General features: G+C 34.5%; 1 protein-coding gene across 1 annotated transcript in view; it reads right to left on the bottom strand.

The window, feature by feature from the left end:
* Nucleotides 1-17,978, bottom strand: part of TBCA (tubulin folding cofactor A) — a 69,207-nt gene that overhangs the window by 12,280 nt on the left and 38,949 nt on the right. Inside the window, exon 2 of the mRNA XM_008161964.3 lies at nucleotides 6,945-7,050. Coding sequence (XP_008160186.3) covers nucleotides 6,945-7,050 — 106 coding nt within the window. The remainder of the gene's footprint in view (nucleotides 1-6,944; nucleotides 7,051-17,978) is intronic.

Raw genomic sequence — 17,978 nt, 5'->3', positions numbered from 1 at the left:
AGAAGGGACATATATGGTCATATAGTTCAATCTCAATTTACATATTAGAAAGTCAATTCCCAGAGTGATTAGCTAGTTGATAGGGTCTGTGTTATAGTTCATAATTCTGATTTCAACCCTATCATGTGAATTAGTGGTCGTGGTAGCCAGTCTCCATTATGGCCCCCAACGATTCTTACTTCCTGGAATTCCTGCCTTATGTAGTTACCTCACACACTGAATTTGGGTTAGCCCTGTGTGACCAATGGAATGTAGTGGAGGTGGGATTCTGGGACTGAAGACCAGAGGCTAGATCTTAGGAAGCCTTGCAGCTTCCACAGGGGCTTCTTGGAATGCTCACTTTTGGAAAATCCTTCTCTCAAAAGAGAAGAAATTCCTTTGACTTACGTTTGTGATTATTGCTGAATGGTTACGGATGTAAGAAGAATCCCATGAGTCAAACACAGTCTGGTCCCTTAAAACCTGACAAGAATTCTAATTACTTTAAATCATCTAAATTCACCAACTAAAAGACAGACATTCACAGATTGGACCCAACTTTTACTGTCTATAAGAAACTCACTTCAAACACAACAAAACAGACAGATTGAAAAGAAAAAGACGAAAAAAAGAGATATCATGCAAACATTAAAAAAAGGAATGGCTCTATTAATATTGGATAACTGGATAGACTTCAGAGTAAAAAACTTAGGGACACAGAGGAATATGACATAATGATAAAATGATCAATCCATCAAGAAAACATAGTGATCCTAAATATGTATGCATTAAATAAGACAGTTTCAAATACAAAAAACAAAACCTGACAAAGCTAAAAGAAGAGAAAAATCTACAAATATATTTGAGGGTTTTATTATCCCCTTCTTAGCAACTGATAGAAGTACTAGACAGAAACAAAAAATCAGCAAAGCTATAAAATAACTGAACAATACCATCAACCAACAAGATTAATATTTATAGAACATTCTATCTAAAAGGAAAATACAAATACTTTTCAAGCACCCATGTAATACTCATAACAAACAGCATATTGCATACTGGGCCAAAAAGCAACAACAACAAAAAGAAAATAATCAAAACAAAAACAGGCCCTAGCCAGTTTTTCTCAGTGGTTAAAGCATCAGCTCACAGACTGAAGGGTCTCAGGTCCAATTCTGGTCAAGGGTATGTACCTCACTTGCAGGATCAATCCCCGGTCCTGGTCCATCCCTGGCCCTGATGTGTTTCTCTCACATCGATGCTTCTCTCTCTCTTTTTCTCTCTCCCCGCTTCCACTCTCTGTCTAAAAATCAGTGGAAAAAATACCTTCAGGTGAGAACAAAACAAAAAGAGGACAACTGGAAAATTATTAAACTTTTAGAAATCAAACAACGTATTTCTAAATAACCCATGGGTCAAACATGAAAGTCTCAAAGGAAACAGAAATATACAGATAAATAAAATTGAAAATATAATGTCAAATTCTGCGTGATTCAGCTAAAACTATGCTTACAGAGAAATTTATAGTACTACAAGAAGATCTCAAATTAAAAATCTATGTTCTTAGTTCAGGAACTTAGAAAAGGAAGAAAAAAATAAACCCAAAGCAAGCAGAAGGAAGGAAACAATAAAAATAAGATAAAAACCCAATGAAATAAAAAACAGAAAAACAACAAAGAAAAATCAGTGAAACAAAGAGCTGGTGTTTTGAAAAAAAAAATTGATAAATTTTTATAAGACAGACAATGATAAAGTGAGAAGGCACAAACCACCAATATCAATAATAAAATAGAGGATACCACTACAGATCTTGTAACCATTAATAGAAAAAAAATTACTATGAACAGTATTATAAAATTGTTCATAATGCTCATGAATTTAACAACTTTCTTCTAAGTTGTTAAATTCATGAGGATTATGAGTTGTTAAATTCATGAGCATTATGAACAATTTTATTATATTGTTCACTGAAAATACATATCACTAAAACTTAACTGATAACCTGAATGGTTCTATAATTATTAAATAAGTTAAATTTGTAATTAAAACGTCCCTAAAAAAGCAAATCACTAAAACTCAACTGATAACCTGAACAGCCACATAGACAATCATGTCATTTTGCAGATTAAGACAGTTTTATGCCTTTTCAATTGTATGTCTACCCCTCCCCCACCCCCCCACTTTGCCTGATTGTTCTGGCAAGCTCTTACAGTACTATCTATATATTCTATATATATAAAAGCCAAGCAACTGGAACAACTGAATGACTAGAACAACCAGTTGCTATGATGTGCACTGCAGCAGCCAACCAGCCCGATTGGGGCCCAATCAGCGTTCCCCAACCTCCCACAGCCCTTCCGCCGGCTGGCCCCACCCGATTGGTCCCAATCAGGGTGGGCAGGCTGGACCCCACCTGTGCACGAATTCATGCACAGGTGGGCCTCTAGTGTTGAATAAGAGTGGTGAGTGAGAGATGACATCCTTCCTTTGTTCTAATATCAGGTAGATGGCACTTAAATCTTTTACAATTAAGTATAATGTTAGCTGTAGTTTTTTTTTGTCAATGGTGTTTTTTAAGTTGAGAAGTTCACCTCTATTCCTAGTTCCTGAGTGTTTTGGTCATTAATGGATGTTGAATTTTGTTAAATGCTTTTTCTCTGTCATTTGATAAAATCCATATGAGTTTTCTTCTTTGGCCTTTGATATTGTGGATAGCATGGGGTGATTTTCAGATATTGAATAAGGCTTGCATATCTTCTTGATTACTTGACCATGGTGTTTAATTCTTTTCGTATGTTGCTAGACTCAATTTGCTAATATTTGGCTGAGGATTTCTGCATCTTAAGTTCATGGGAGATAATGATCTGTAATTTCTTTTTTTTTATACTGGCTTTGTCTAGTTTGGGTATCAGGTTAATACTAGTCTTATAAAATGAGTTGTGAAATGTTCTCTCTTTTTTTCTTGAGGGATCTATGTAAAACTGGTATTAATTCTTTTTTAAATATTTGATAAAATCGTTCAGTAGAACCATCTGGGCTTGCAGAATCAGCTTTGTAAGAGAGCCTTGGTCAATTTCCTCTTTGTAGACTGAAGCCTCCTGTTATTTTCAATATATTTAATGAAAAAGTTTCCCTTTCATTTTTAGGGGGAAAAAATGAAATTGTGAATGATAACTCATGTTTCAAGTAAGTCACAAAAACACGCACTCATCTTTCTCAAAAAGACAAAATTTCACAACACTTCAATTATCTATATATATAAAAAGCCAGCAATCAGAAAGCCGTAACGACCATAACAACCGGTTGCTATGATGCCCACTGCAGCCAGTGAACCAGCCCAATCAGGGAGCGGGGCCTGTGGCCAACCTCCCAGGGCCCCTCCCCCCAGCCAGCCCCGCCCCCGATGGTTCCTCCCACCCCGATTAACCCGAAGCCCCTCATCCTGGCCGGCCCCGCCCCTGATCACCCCCCTCCTACCCTAATAGGGGGCGGGCCAGCTGGCCAACCTCCTGCCGTCTCCTCCTCCTGACAGGCCCAGCCCCAATTCACCCCAACTGGGGCTGGGCCAGCCAGAACCCACCCGTGCACAAATTCGTGCAGTGGGCCTCTAGTATATAATAATTGCAAATTTTTGGGGGAAATCCTGGTTGAAATATTGTATCAGTTTATCTTTTTACTATTACTTCTGCAAAATAAATGAGTAGTCTCAGGTGAAATAAAAGATATGCCATTATTAGCCAATCATTTCTGTTCTAGGAGAGGTTTAAAGAAAAAAAAAAAAGACCAGAATATCTTCCTTGGTTGAAGGCAAATCATCTGTACCTATCCCTAATTGAGGGCTGAGGAGGAGACTGAAGAAGAAAAAGTATATGAAAACTGGAGAGCTAAAATCAATTTGGGCAATATTTGGATGTTATGTAATATTGTTTAGCCAGAAAACAAAAGGATAGTCGAATAACTCTGATATTTTGGCCTCTTGAGTCCTGAAACTTCTACCTAGTTACTTATTTTAAAAGAACCAAAATTAGGCCTAGTCCAGGAAAATCTAATTTTGGCAAACAATTTCAGGTAAGAAGTTTGACTGACAACATCATACATGTATGTTATAACACAGGGCCAGTTCAGAAGACTCAGGGAAACCAGAGCAAAATGGATCCAAGAAAGAGGAGTCTAGATAGTGAGAAGTGGCTGAGGACATCATTTAACTCAGAAGAGGAGGAAATACAGGGAGAAGACTACCGAACCCACAAAATGCAGCACTTGGCTTCCTTGATATTTTCTAGAAGGAACATAACAAATGACAAGAGACCACTATTGACCTTAAAGTCCTAGGCAATCAAGAATAGAGCAATGCTTCTGGCAATGCAACTCCGGCTACATATAATACAAAACATGAATGGCTGGCCACATTATAGCTAAAGCTAGCAAAAGGAAACTGAGAAAGCATGTGGGTTGGACTAAAGACAGGTTTCATGAGATTCTGAAACAAATGGCACTGTATACCTTGCAGGTTGACAATAGCAAACAGAAAAATTTATTGTTCTGTAAATAGATATGGGATGGTATTTCCGAGTACTAGGTTGACTAGGAATCCAAGAAATCATGTTATAAACCATGAGCACTGTAACAGAAGAAGTTTAACATGACTGAGTATAAAAAGAACTTTTGAACAAAAAATTTTCCCTTGTACATCTGAATATGTAATCAATGATATAACCAGTAAGTGGCTAATATTTTTAAGTAACAGTTAGAATCAGGATTCAATAGAGTTAATCCTTACCTATATCAAGCAATGATTTATTTAAAAGATGATCAATATATAAATTCAAATGAAATAAAACAGATGTGACATTATTTGAAGAATTTAATTTAGAAAAGGAACACGTTTATTCCCCACTCCATGTAACTTACAACTCCTATTCTAACAAGAGGGCTATTTTTAAAAAATATATTTATTTTTATTGATTTCAGAGAGGAAAGTAGAGGGAGAGATAGAAACATCAATGATGAGAATCACTGATTGTCTTCCTCCTGCATGCCCCCTACTGGGGATTGAGCCCGCAACCCAGGCATGTGCCCTTAACCAGAATCAAACCCGGGACCCTTGAGTCCATAGGCCGACACTCTATCCACTGAGCCAAACCAGGGCTATTTTGAAATAGATTAATGGTGATAAAAAGAACAGAACTAAGAAAAATTAAATGAGGCCACTAGCTACACACCTGGAAAAATCAGCCCAATTTATTTCATCCAAGAAGAATCTAGATGTAAGAGTTATATATACTATTGTTATTTTTCATTAAATGTGAGAAAACAATAGAGGCATTAAAGTGACAGAGGTACAAAAATGATATGAATATATATGGGAGAATATATTTAAAAAGCATTTAACCATCATTATTTTAAGAATCAAAAAGTTACAATCCATATGTAAATCTTCTGAAGATTTGTAGGATTTGAAGAGCTGTTAGTTCATCAAGGTCAACATATTTGGGGACATGCTATATTTACATGTTTTCAAATCCTCCCCAATTTATGAATAACTGACACACAAATGTCCTTTGCTATATACACACACAGAGGAAGGAAGGCTCTCTTAGAAGCTAAAGAAAATAAGAAGGTTCTCTTCCTGGACAGCTTGGGGAAGATGTTTCAGGTGCCACTGCATTCCTTTTGCACCACAAAAAGCAACTACCTACAGAAAAATCCACTTTAAGTGATGATGTTTGCAAAATTAAGTCTGGATTAAGAGTGCACTATTACCATTTGTAACATAATTTATAGGGTGAAAACCACTGAGAGTTCATAAAGCTGATTTAAAATATAAATATTGAGATTAATCTGTATAAATTTGTTCATACTTTCCTTTTTCCTAGTGTCATCTGAATTTTATTCTCAATGCACTGGACTTTGGACTTTAAAGGAGAAGTGAATTTGAAGAGATCAACCTGGGTGTTTTGGTAGAGAAGGAATAGAGGGTGTCAAGAGACATACAGGTATGACAACTAGGAGGCTTTTGCAATAGTATAAGCAAGAGATAGTGAACTGGACTAGGAGAGTGGCAGTAGAAAGAAATAGAGGGAATAAGAAACAGGACTTGATGTTATTAGATGTGGTTATTAGAAAGAGAGAGACGTATCAAGAAGGGACCCACTAAATTCTTAATTTGGGAATCTGGATGGGTGGAAGTAAGCATTTCCAAGAGAGGAGGAAAATAAGAGAGGAGATATAGCTTTTTGATATATATATATCTGGGATGGTCAGGCCCAGGGATATAAATGTGGGAGATACTGGCACTAGGGATTTGGGGGATTTTGTTTGTTGTGTTATTGTTTTTAACTTCATGACTAAAAGAGTACCTGGAACTGTATAAATCAATAAATATCTGTTAAATGAATAAATAAATGGGCATAAAGATGGCACTTAAAGTTACAGGAGGGTAGGAGATTACATAGAGAGGGATTTTAGAAATCTTAAAGGCTTAATAAAATGTGTGTGTGTGTGTGTGTGTGTGTGTGTGTGTGTGTGTGTGTGTAGGTGGGGTAGATAAATAAGTGGATGAGGAGGGAGAGAGGAAAAAGAGTTTCAGTAAAGGAAACTGAGGAATGCTGGCAGTGTAATAGAAAGAAAACTAGGAGACTATTCTATTAAAGATGCCAATATACAAGTGTGTGTCAAGGAGAGAGTGGTTACTGTGTCAAACACTGTCGAGGTTACATGAGGGAAAGAAGTGATAACGATGTCACTAATGGCTGTAACCAGGGCTAGGGCATGCATTTTCACTCTAATATGAAAGAAGGTGGTATGGGTACAGATGTAGGTAGGTTGATAGATTTTGTGGTGGGAATATGAGGAAGTTCCCCTGATAGCCTCTATTTTTGTTAGCTTAGAACGAATATTCAATAAATGCTATCATGGGAATAAATAAGGTATTATGGGAGCACAGAGGATGTGGCAGGACTTACCTGCTTTTTAAGGGCATAATTTTCACTATCTTCAGCTTTCATTTTTTCAATCTTTTCTTCTTGTTGTTTTGCTTCTTTTTCATACATCATTTTTTCTTTGGCCAATCTAAAAATAAGCCAAAAACTTTTCAGAGAATTAACTCTATCAAACAGACCACAAGAAATAAAGAAACTATATAAATATAAAACACTTAAAATACCAAAGTGTATGTACTAGATGGGGAGAAGAAGAAAAACATTTTATCCATTTATGTTTGATCTCCATGCTGTAAGTCCTACCTACACCTGCCTAAAGCAAGTGCAATCTGTCAAAACATGCAATTCTTAAATTTTTAAATATATATTTTTATTGATTTCAGAGAGGAAGGGAGAGGGAAAGAGAGATAAAAACTTCAATGAAGAGAGAGAATCATTGATTGGCCTACTGGGGTTTAAGCCCACAGCCTGGGCATGTGCCCTGACCAGGAATCAAACTGCGACTTCCTGGTTCATAGGTGGAGGCTCAACCACCAAGCTACACTAGCAGGGCCAATTCTTAAAGTTTTAATTAAAAAACATATCCCATTATAACTATTGTATTTACAATGTAAAAACAACACTCAAAATTATTATGTACTAACATTTCTGTCTTGCTTTTAAGTGTTTTCCAAATTTTTATACATGTGCTTGAAAGAACATAATGTAAAAGCTCAGCTTACAAGAAAAAAAAAATCAGTATAGTGCATGCCAAATCCAAAACAAAGAAAGATTAGATTATTTTCAACAACTGAATTGTTTGACAAGAATTCACTGTACACATAATTTGATGCCTGACCTTCCTTGTGTGAGAAACTGGGATAGATAGTTTAGACATGGTTCTTTCACGGACAAGTAATAGAAACAAACAAGTATTTATTTACTAAAGCAAGAAAAGGTATTGATATAGATCAGGCAGATTTTAAACAATAAAGAATAGAGCAACACAAAGTTCTACTGATTATTCCTTTAGATAAACAAAATTAGATTAACCATAACAGCTCAACCTCCCCTAATTCTGGTTACATAAATTTTAATATAAAAGTATAGCCCTGGCCAGTGTGGCTCAGTTGGTTGGGCATCGTCCCATGCAATGCAAAGTCTCTGGTTTGATTCCATCAGGGCACATGCCCAGGTTTGGGCTCAATCCCTGGTTGGAGATGTGCAAGAAGCAGCCAATTAATGTTTCTCTCTCACATTGACGTTTCACTTTCTCTCCCCCTCTTCCTTCCTCTCTAAAAATCAATAAAAATCTTTAAAAAAATTGCTTTCCAAAAGGGTGATATCAATTAATACTGAACCTGCGATGTATAAAATTTCCCATTTCTTCCTTTCATCCTAGTGAACAACTGTAATTGTAAAAATTATTAAATTTCTTATCAAGTATATACTATACTAAAGCCTGCTATAGTCACAGTCTATGTCTATTTGGCTATGTGTTCACTAAAAATAAAGTTTCCTGGTCATTAAAAATTATTAAATTTCTGACAATAAGAAGAGTGTGAAATGGTATTAAATTATGGTTTGAAATATTAATTTATTAGAACAGTAATTACTGATGGTGAAACAGCACCAGAATGTTACCAGTGATTAGACCTTGGTTCAACAACCATGGTACTGTACTTGAGTTTTGGCTAAGAAAGAATTCAGAGCCAAGACTCAAATACAAGCAAAAGTTTATTTAGAAAGTCACAGAGGTAGAAGTGAGCTATTGGAAGAAGATGAGCCAGCTCAGGAAAAAAAGTTACAGAGGCAAAAGAAGAGCCCTTGTAGCTTAGGAAAAAGAAAGCAAACAGACACACCTAAAGGAAGAGGCATGAGCAGTTCTAGAGCTAGCGAGCTAGAAAGTACTTGCACTGGGGCTCTCAGTCCTGAGGATTTTTATCCTCTCCTTAAAGGTAAGGGACCTTAGGGGAGGTCTCAGAAGAAGATCTCAAATAGAATATTCATCAGCTTTTCCAGGTGTGTCCTTTCACGGTCTTGACTGATAGGTTGGTACCAGGGCAGAGGGTCATTAATCATCACAGCTGGCCTTGCTGCTTTTCTGGGCCTGGAGCTAAAACACAACGAGGCCTAGATGTTATCTCTAATTTGACCAAAACTGTCTCTGACCCAAGGCTTTGTTCCTAAGATTATTTGATGTGGGTCAGAATCTCATTGTCTTGAGGGCTTAATGCTTAAGAGGGTAGTGGTGCAAGGGCTTGTATGGTAGTCATATGAGGCTATTCTCTAGGTCCCTTGTTCCTCCTCTAAGGGGGTCTATCACATGACTAGCGACATCGGAGGAGGAAAGGTCAGGGGAGGGCCTGAACGCATGATTAGTGATATGAAAGATTAGGGGGTCTAAATTGCATGACCAGTGATATGCAAAGGTAGGAAAGGTCATCCTAGGGGTGAGATCTGTATTTCCCAGTTTTGCTGGTTGCTAGGTACTGGAGGCTTTTCAACCTGGTGACGTTTTGTACCTGGCCAATCTTCCTACTCTGCTCATGTCTGTCTAACTAATACAGTGGTCGGCAAACTCATTAGTCACAGAGCGGCAAACTGCGGCTCTCGAGCCGCATGTTGGCCCTTATTCCTTACTCTAGGGAAGGCTAAGATTTAATAAGAAAATTTAATTCAATTAAGTATATACAGTCACAATTTAAAAATCTGTTACTAAAATACTGTTTTCTGTAACAAACATACATGTTCCTATAAATACAGAACTATATAAAAATTATAATGAACAAAATCTTAAAATTCATTCAAAATCTCATTGCTCAAATTAAGTACTACTGATCTAAAATGCACATAATTCTGAAATAAAAGTTAAAAAATAGAAAAAGTCTAAATTAAGTTTGGCACAAACTCATTTAGCAGCAAAATGTGTCCTCAAATGACATGAAACTACAGACTTTATGTATCCTACTAAATAAATGTGAATAGTACATGTCTCACTACAGAAATATTAATGTTTGATTATAGTACTTCTCTAAATGCCATTATGTAAATGCACATATTACTGTTTCAAAACCTGAAAAAATCTAAAATTCAGAAATACACAAGGGCTCAAGGGTTTTATAGAGGCGATTATGGACCTGTATTAGCATTATTTTCCACTTGTCTTTATCTTTAAACATGTATGTGTAAAAATTTATATTAATATATAAATACAAATATACATATATTTTTATAAATAAATAAGATAATGTATAATTTCCAATGTCATTAAACATTCTTTTGAAAATATAGCTTTTAGTGGCTACAAAGCACTTTTATAATATTAATACAACTTATTAAAATGTCCTATCAGACATTTAGGCAACCCCCATATTATAAATACTGTGATGAACATCCCTACTCATCAATTTTGTGAGTGTGTAATATTTTCTTACTACAAAATATTTAAAATATATCATGCCTGATGAGAAATAAGACTAAGTTCTTTTCTAGTAAACCAGTGATCATTTACTGATGAACACTTCCTTTTCCTGCTGCAATAAGCCACCTTTGTCCTTCATTATTATTGGTAATACACAAATATTAAATCAATCTATCCTATTTTACCCTACTACTTGGTATTTCATTTTAGTCAAAGAAAACAGTAAGCTAGATTTCACTGTTTAAACATTAATAAGCATATAAAAATTTACATTAAAGAGATGTCAAATTAAAAAGAGAAAAATAAGGAAAATGAAACATCAAGGGAAAAGAATATAGTAAATCTGATATCCAATAAGAGTTACAGATAGTACAGAAAAAAAACAAGGGAAGATTTAAAAAAAAATAAAATTTCCTACCCCTGGCCAGTGTGGCTCAGTTGATTGGAGTATTGTCCCATACACCAAAACGTGGTGGGTTAAATTCCTGGTCAGGGCATATACCCAGCTTGCTAGTTTGATCCCCTGTTGGGCCTGTACAGGAGGCAACCAACCAACGTTTTTCTCTCACCTGGATGTTTCTCTCTCAAAAATCAATAATAAATAAAATAAAATTTCCCAGAGCTGGAAAAAGAACAACAATCTTAATTGAAAGGACTTCCTAATAGAATCAGTGAAAAAACACCCACATCTTTGTACATAGTTGAGAATTTCCAGAGATCCAAGAATATTAAAGCTTTTAAAAAGAGAATAATAGGTCACCTATAAAAGGAAAACAAGTCAGATTGACATTACATTTCATGTTACTAACACTAGATACCAGAAGATGATAGAGCAATCCCTTGAAAGTTCAGAGAGAAAATTATTTATAACCTAGATTTATAACTAAATAGTGAGGGAAAAATTCACTAACACTCAGTACTTATTTACTAAATGGACACTAAGTCCCAGGCATGATTTTATGTACCAAGGATATAGCAGTGAACAAAACTGCATGTCTATTCCATGATGCTTTTTAGTGGGGAAATAAGGACAATATATAAGTAAAATATATAGCATGTGAGATTGTGATAAAGTGCTACAAAAAATAAAATACAGTGAAGAAGGACTGGTAAAACAGAGGATTTGAAATTTAAAATAAGTCAGGGAAGGCCACTTTGAAGAGAGGGTATGTGAGTTCCAATCTGAAAAAGACAATTAGTCATGTACACAACTGATGAAAGAAATCACAGTCCAGGAGAGGTTTATTTAGTTATATAAAAATTCAAGTTTATTTACTACTATATGCCCCCTTTCTGACAAATTTATTTAAGAATGAATTCCCACAAATTGAAGTTGAAAATCAAGAAAAGAAACCATGATCAACATAATGCAACTGTCTAATGAAAGGAAAAAAAGAAATCCCAAGATTAAAACTGTGCTGTAGGCCTGGAAAACAAACAGTCTAAATAAGAATCTTAGTGAGGAGTCTTATAGGAACATCTTTAAAGAGGAATAGAATAGATTCTAAAGAACAGATACAATGAGTAAGAAGGTCAAAGAAAAGTCATTCATGTTTTTTTTTTTTCTCTCAATAAAAAATGAAAGACAATTAGAAACTCCAGGAAAACCACACCTCATCCACAGAGTTCTGGTTGTAATATGAAGCAACTGATTAAAAAGAAAATTCATTTATTTATAAGAATAATCTCCTTTGGGAAGCATAGGATCACTGAGAAAGAAATGTAATCCTGTACTACATACCATATTTAAAATGATATATCATTAGAATTTATTTATTTATTTTCAACTTTTAGAATAGAATGAGCAAAATACATTTTCCCCTAGTTGTTTGAAATATTCAATTTGTTTTTAAAGTTTTTTAAAGCTAAGAAATGTCTACCGGATTTTTTTCTTATAAAAATTTGAGATGACTCTAGCCAGCCAATGAACTCAGCATTTCATAAAAATTATACCACCACTGGTATAATCAATTTCCTATGTTAAATTCCTAGGTTTGAAATCTCTAATATGATTTTCTTTTTACTAACTAATACAGTTCTCTTCTACTGACATAACTGATAACAAACTTTCTTGTCTCTGAAGAAACAAACAATATTTTTGAGATTTTTTTATTGTATGAGAGATGAAGGAAGAAACTTTTTTTGAAGACCTAATATGAACAGATTTTTGTATACTTTATTGCATTTCATACTTACTTAAGTATTATTTAACGCCTATTTAAGTATTATTCCCATTTTACAGTGCCTCCCCACAATGTTTTTAAGAGTCATTAAATTCAAAGAGAACTGAACCAGGATTTATCAATATTTCAAAATGAATAAAATATGAGCTACCATATTTCACAAACTTTGGCCAAAATGATAATATTAATGAAAATTAAGCTGAAGACAAATAGCAACCCTGATGAAAGAAGTCAGGATGGATGAATGATTTTTGATATTTTAGCATTTCCAATGGCCATCATAGAATCTACCCTCCATAAACTAGCCTTGTGATGAACTTCCACTAATACTTACAAGTCAAGAAGAGATAGTTACAATATTGGCATCTCATGGAACATGATATGTAGATTTAGGAAAAAGCTTGAATAATTCAAGATAAGCTAAAATTAAAATATGATAACCAAAGCAGTTAACACATACTGATCATTTATTTTGAGCCAAATACTACATCAAAGCATGCTACATGCACTATCATTTAATCCTCAAAACAACCCTATAAAATAGGTACCACTGTGAGTCCCATTTTAGTTATAACTAAATTGAAATTCATGGAGCTTATCCAAGTTCTCACAGCTGTTAGGTGCTAAAGAACTGTTTTATTCCAAAGTTTATACTCTTAGCCACTATCATAAGCTTTTTTAAAGTAAATCTCAGACATTAGAACACACAAAAAAGTTAAAATGCACTCAAATGTAATGGGCATTGTTGTTTGCCTAACCAGTAGCACTTCTTACTTGCCAACAGAATATAATTTTGATTATGATCATCCAACAAGCCATGTCCTTCAAGGGAAGAGGCCAATCATAATGGTCTTACTCTCTTTGACAAGAGATAGTTTAGGCATGATTTAAGTGACCTAATTCTGGCCAAAATTACAAAAGAGCCATCTGCTGGGGCTTCTGAGAAAGTTGTCATTTTTTGCTAAATGCAATATAAGCAGGGATAATTATCTTTTCTCCCCTGAACATTATCACCTGTGTATGACGTTTGCTACTTGTGGCAGGTGCCTTGGGATCATGAAGAGATCCACCCTAAAAGGACAGGTCACTCTGGATGTCAGAGAACTTGAATCTTTGATAATGGCATTAAATTATTAAATTAAGCAACTCTGAAAGCATCCTACCTCCAGACTTCTTACGGTATGAGAGGATAAACATCCTTATAGCTTAAGCCACATATATTCTATTACTTTGAAGCTAAAAGCATCTGAAGTGACAATCATTAACAGCACAAGACTTTCCTGCAGATACAGAAATGCTTTCTTACTTTGGGCTAATTCACTCTAAATTAATCCCTTAGAAGCTGAGAAATTTCATATTTTTCTTCCCATAGACAAACATGAAAAAAGTAAAGAGAAAATTTCCTATACAATACCCAATTTTATGTTTCTACTGTATTAAGAAATATTCCCTATAAATTTTGTGCAAAAGTTCTTTATTTCACACTTAAAACTAAATTAGTGTGAAACTTAAAATTTTTGTTTTTAATAATCATGGTATTTACTAGAAGGCTAATATCCATAACAAATAATACAACCTTCTATCTATATCACATTTTCAATTTATAAAGTACATCTACAACACAGGATACTGGATATTAAATATTAAAATAGAAAAACATCAATGCCCCTAAACCAGTGGTTGGCAAACTGAGGGTCGCGAGCCACATGCGGGCGGCTCTTTGGCCCCTTGAGTGTGGCTCTTCCACAAAATACCATGTGCGGGCGTGCACGTACAGTGCGATTGAAACTTCGTGGCCCATGCGCAGAAGTCGGTTTTCGGCTCTCAAAAGAAATTTCAATCGTTGTACTGTTGATATTTGGCTCTGTTGACTAATGAGTTTGCCGACCACTGCCCTAAACAATCACTTATAGGAAAGTGAGTATTAAGTAAATATTAATGTCTATAAACTAGTCTGGGGGTAAGATGTTTAATAGTGTTACAAAGTAAACACTATGGCACCAGGAAAAGTGTATTCACTTACAACTTGGAACTCAGTAACTTCTTGTCAAATGAATTTAAAATTCATATCTTTCTCAGTGAAGAGGAACAAAGCATTCGAGATTGGGAAGAGAAGCTATTTGACTTAACAAGTCAAGTAGGCAACAAGTTTTTCTGCTAAACATATCAGTAGAAAGTATTCTATAGAAATCAGAGTAAAGTACTGTATTTGAATGAATTTTAGACTTTTGACCAAGAATTTTAGTAATGTGACCCCAGAAACAGAACTAACGTTTTTACAAAAGAATGTTAGAACAAAAATACCAAGAAAGATGCAGGGGGAAAAAAAATTGATTCATTAGGAAAATACAAGAGGACTGCAAATTAGAAACTAATTGCTCAGCCACCACAATAAAAAATTCTCACTAGTGCTTTAGTGAGGAAGAACTGAAGATTGACATAGGAATCTGATGATTTAGTGCTTATGGTCTATATAGTAAAATGTATGCGGTTAAAATTCAGGAGGTTTTAGTCATTCTGTATTAATTCTTTAGTGGTCACTATAAAGTCAAATGTGATTTCTCAGTATTCCCGTATTTCAATAATTATAGTCAAGATTTTGGGAATCAGCAAACTAAGGAAGAATCTGCTACAATATTCTGTTTTAACAAAACACATAAAAATGTGCTACACACAAACACACATAAAATGAGATGGGGCTGGAGATGCTGTCTGAGTGGGATACCTTCTCTCCCTCTTCATTCTCTTTTCCCACCCCATTCATTCTTCAAAACTTAACTCAAATGTCCTTGTATTCCAGAAGGACCACACAAACCCTATTTTTATCACTTTCTAAGATGCCACTGTGGATCCTTTCTATGGAACTTGATAATATATTTATCTGCATCACAGAATTGATCACAATAGGTTAAAATTTTGTCTACTTCCACTCTTGAAGCTGAATGGTCTGACTGGAAATGTTTAAAATAAAGCAATTTTCCAATTTTAAATTTCTTCTACCTGTTCCAAAAGTAAAATAATCCCACAGTTTAAAATTTGAATAGCATAAAATACCAAGTGAAAAAGCAACCAATTACTCACACACCCTGCCTCTAGCTACTCAATTCCCACTACTGGAAGCAACATGTTATCAATTTCTTGTCTATCCTAAATGAAAGAAATTAAATGCTTAACTGATGGTATTTGTTACCTTACCTCCCACTACCCATTAATTAACCCACTAAGCTGGAAATGGTTCAAGTTATATTCACTGCTTATGTAAAATATATGCTTTAGTTGTAAAAAATAAGACAAACATGTTTTGTAAATAGCTACAATGATGCATGCCAAACACAAAATCAATACCACTATGTTATTTTGTAATATTGTGAACTTTAGAGGTTAACAAACTGATTAATCTTAGGAATTCATAATTCACAAAACACAAATGTAAACTAAGTATTTCACTAACCCTCTAAACTGTCCCTTAAAAGTTTTGAGATGTTGGTGAAATTGAAAAGTGTTTACTAATGAAAGAGCTAAGAACCCTTCTGTGAACAGTTTCTGCTTGAGTTTGTATGAGAAAGCAATAGTACCTCCCACAGCTACTTCATCTCCATACAGAACACTCTGACAGTTGTATTTACTACTTAAAGTCACAATTTCTCTGTACATTTGACTTTCTATCTGCTGTTCAAATTTGTATCCCTGTCTTTATAACATCTCTATTTAAACATCCCACCAGCAATTAACTGAAACAGGTTGGAAAGTGAGCTCACCATTTTCCTATTCTAAAACAAAACCCCTTTTCCCAACTTGAAATGTCAACATAAGAATCACAGAAGTACTGGATAAAAGTAAGCCTGGCTTGTAAGAAGTTCAGGGAAAAAGAATTAAGTTGTCTGCAAGTTCAATATGAGACAAGAGTGTGATGTAGCTGCTAAAAAATAAAAGCAAAAAAAACACAAACAAACAAACAAACAAAAAAAACAGCCAAGAAGCAAAAAAACCTAAAACATGGTAGGTAAATGGGACTGCATTAGATGAACTGCATCTGTGTTATTATTTTCCATAATTTTACAAGGCATATAAAGCATTTTTTTAAAAAACTTAAGCCAAATTACCTAAGTCTTCAACTGCTTAAATATTACTTTTAAATAACATTTGGTAATGGTACTTCAGAGCTGCATTTAATACAATTTTAATAGCTAGCAAATCTGGTTTGAAAATTCAATATAGTAAAATTTTCTTAAGTCTAAGCTTAGATTAGTGATTCCCAATGACTATGAAGCCCTCCAAATCTTTGTCTATGTCACATTAATTATAGTGTGGTTTTAAAAAAGTTTGCATTATATCTAACATTCCCTCCTTCTATTCTATAATTGTTTATTCAGAGTAAAACAGTAATTTTATAGCTTGACTTCCTCAATTTAATACTGTTGAAAAATATTGCATTTTCACAACTGGAGGCATACCACCTTTAGCTCTTCTCCCATGAACAATATGTGTTAGCATGTAAAAACATGAAAGGTCTCTAACTGTATTTCACAAAAACAGAAGAATATATCATGTATTTTATTGAATTTTAAGAGCATCACAACTTTTTGCAAGTTGTTCTAAACAGTCTTTCTAGACTATTTTAGATGAGTTATTTTAAAGAATCTTAGGATCCTGATACTGAAAATAGACTACTATGCAGCATTAGGGTTAAAGAAAGACACAGGAGCTACTTCAAACTTACCTATATGTAGGGAAGAAATTTTATTCTTTTATTGACTATGTAAATATAACCAAACTGCCATTTTTCAAATGTGGTAAACAAATGTTTTCTTTCACAGAAAAAAAAAGGAATGCTCTTGCAATGAAAAGAAAAAGGTTTCTATGAATAAAGCGTGGGAAATATTGCATAACTCTATTCCCCTCTTAAAGATTTCCATAGTGAGCCCTAACTGGTTTGGCTCAGTGGCTAGAGTGCTGGCCTGTGGACTCAAGGGTCCCAGGTTCGATTCTGGTCAAGGGCATGAACCTTGGTTGCGGGCACATACCCAGTAGGAGGCAGCTGATCGATGTTTCTAACTCTCTATCCCTCTCCCTTTCTCCCTGTAAAAAATTAATAATATATATATTTTTAAAAAAGATTTCCATAGTGAGAGCTCTTGAGTAATTTATAATAGAGAAACATGTTAAATTTTGTTTAATTCAGCCCTTCTCAAATTAATTTGAAAAGAGAACACTTTTTCAACATACCTAAAAGATCTAGTTAATCATATTCTATGGAACACCAAAACTTGGAATCCAAAATGAGAGGCAGGTAATATTCAAAATTCTGAGTATGGTATTAGATCTGTTTCTATTTCTAAAGTATATGTTTACCCTATATTAAATACAAAAATATTCTATTCAAAATTTCCAATTTATAGAAGTTAATAAAATGTCATATTAATTATTAACTTAATATAATTAATTTTTAAAATAAATCTTAATTGGGCAACA

The sequence above is a fragment of the Eptesicus fuscus genome, chromosome 4 (genome assembly GCF_027574615.1).
Source record: "Eptesicus fuscus isolate TK198812 chromosome 4, DD_ASM_mEF_20220401, whole genome shotgun sequence".
NCBI classification, from domain to species: domain Eukaryota; kingdom Metazoa; phylum Chordata; class Mammalia; order Chiroptera; family Vespertilionidae; genus Eptesicus; species Eptesicus fuscus.
The sequence above is the reverse complement of the archived record's forward strand: the minus strand, read 5'-3'. Positions and strand labels throughout refer to the sequence as shown.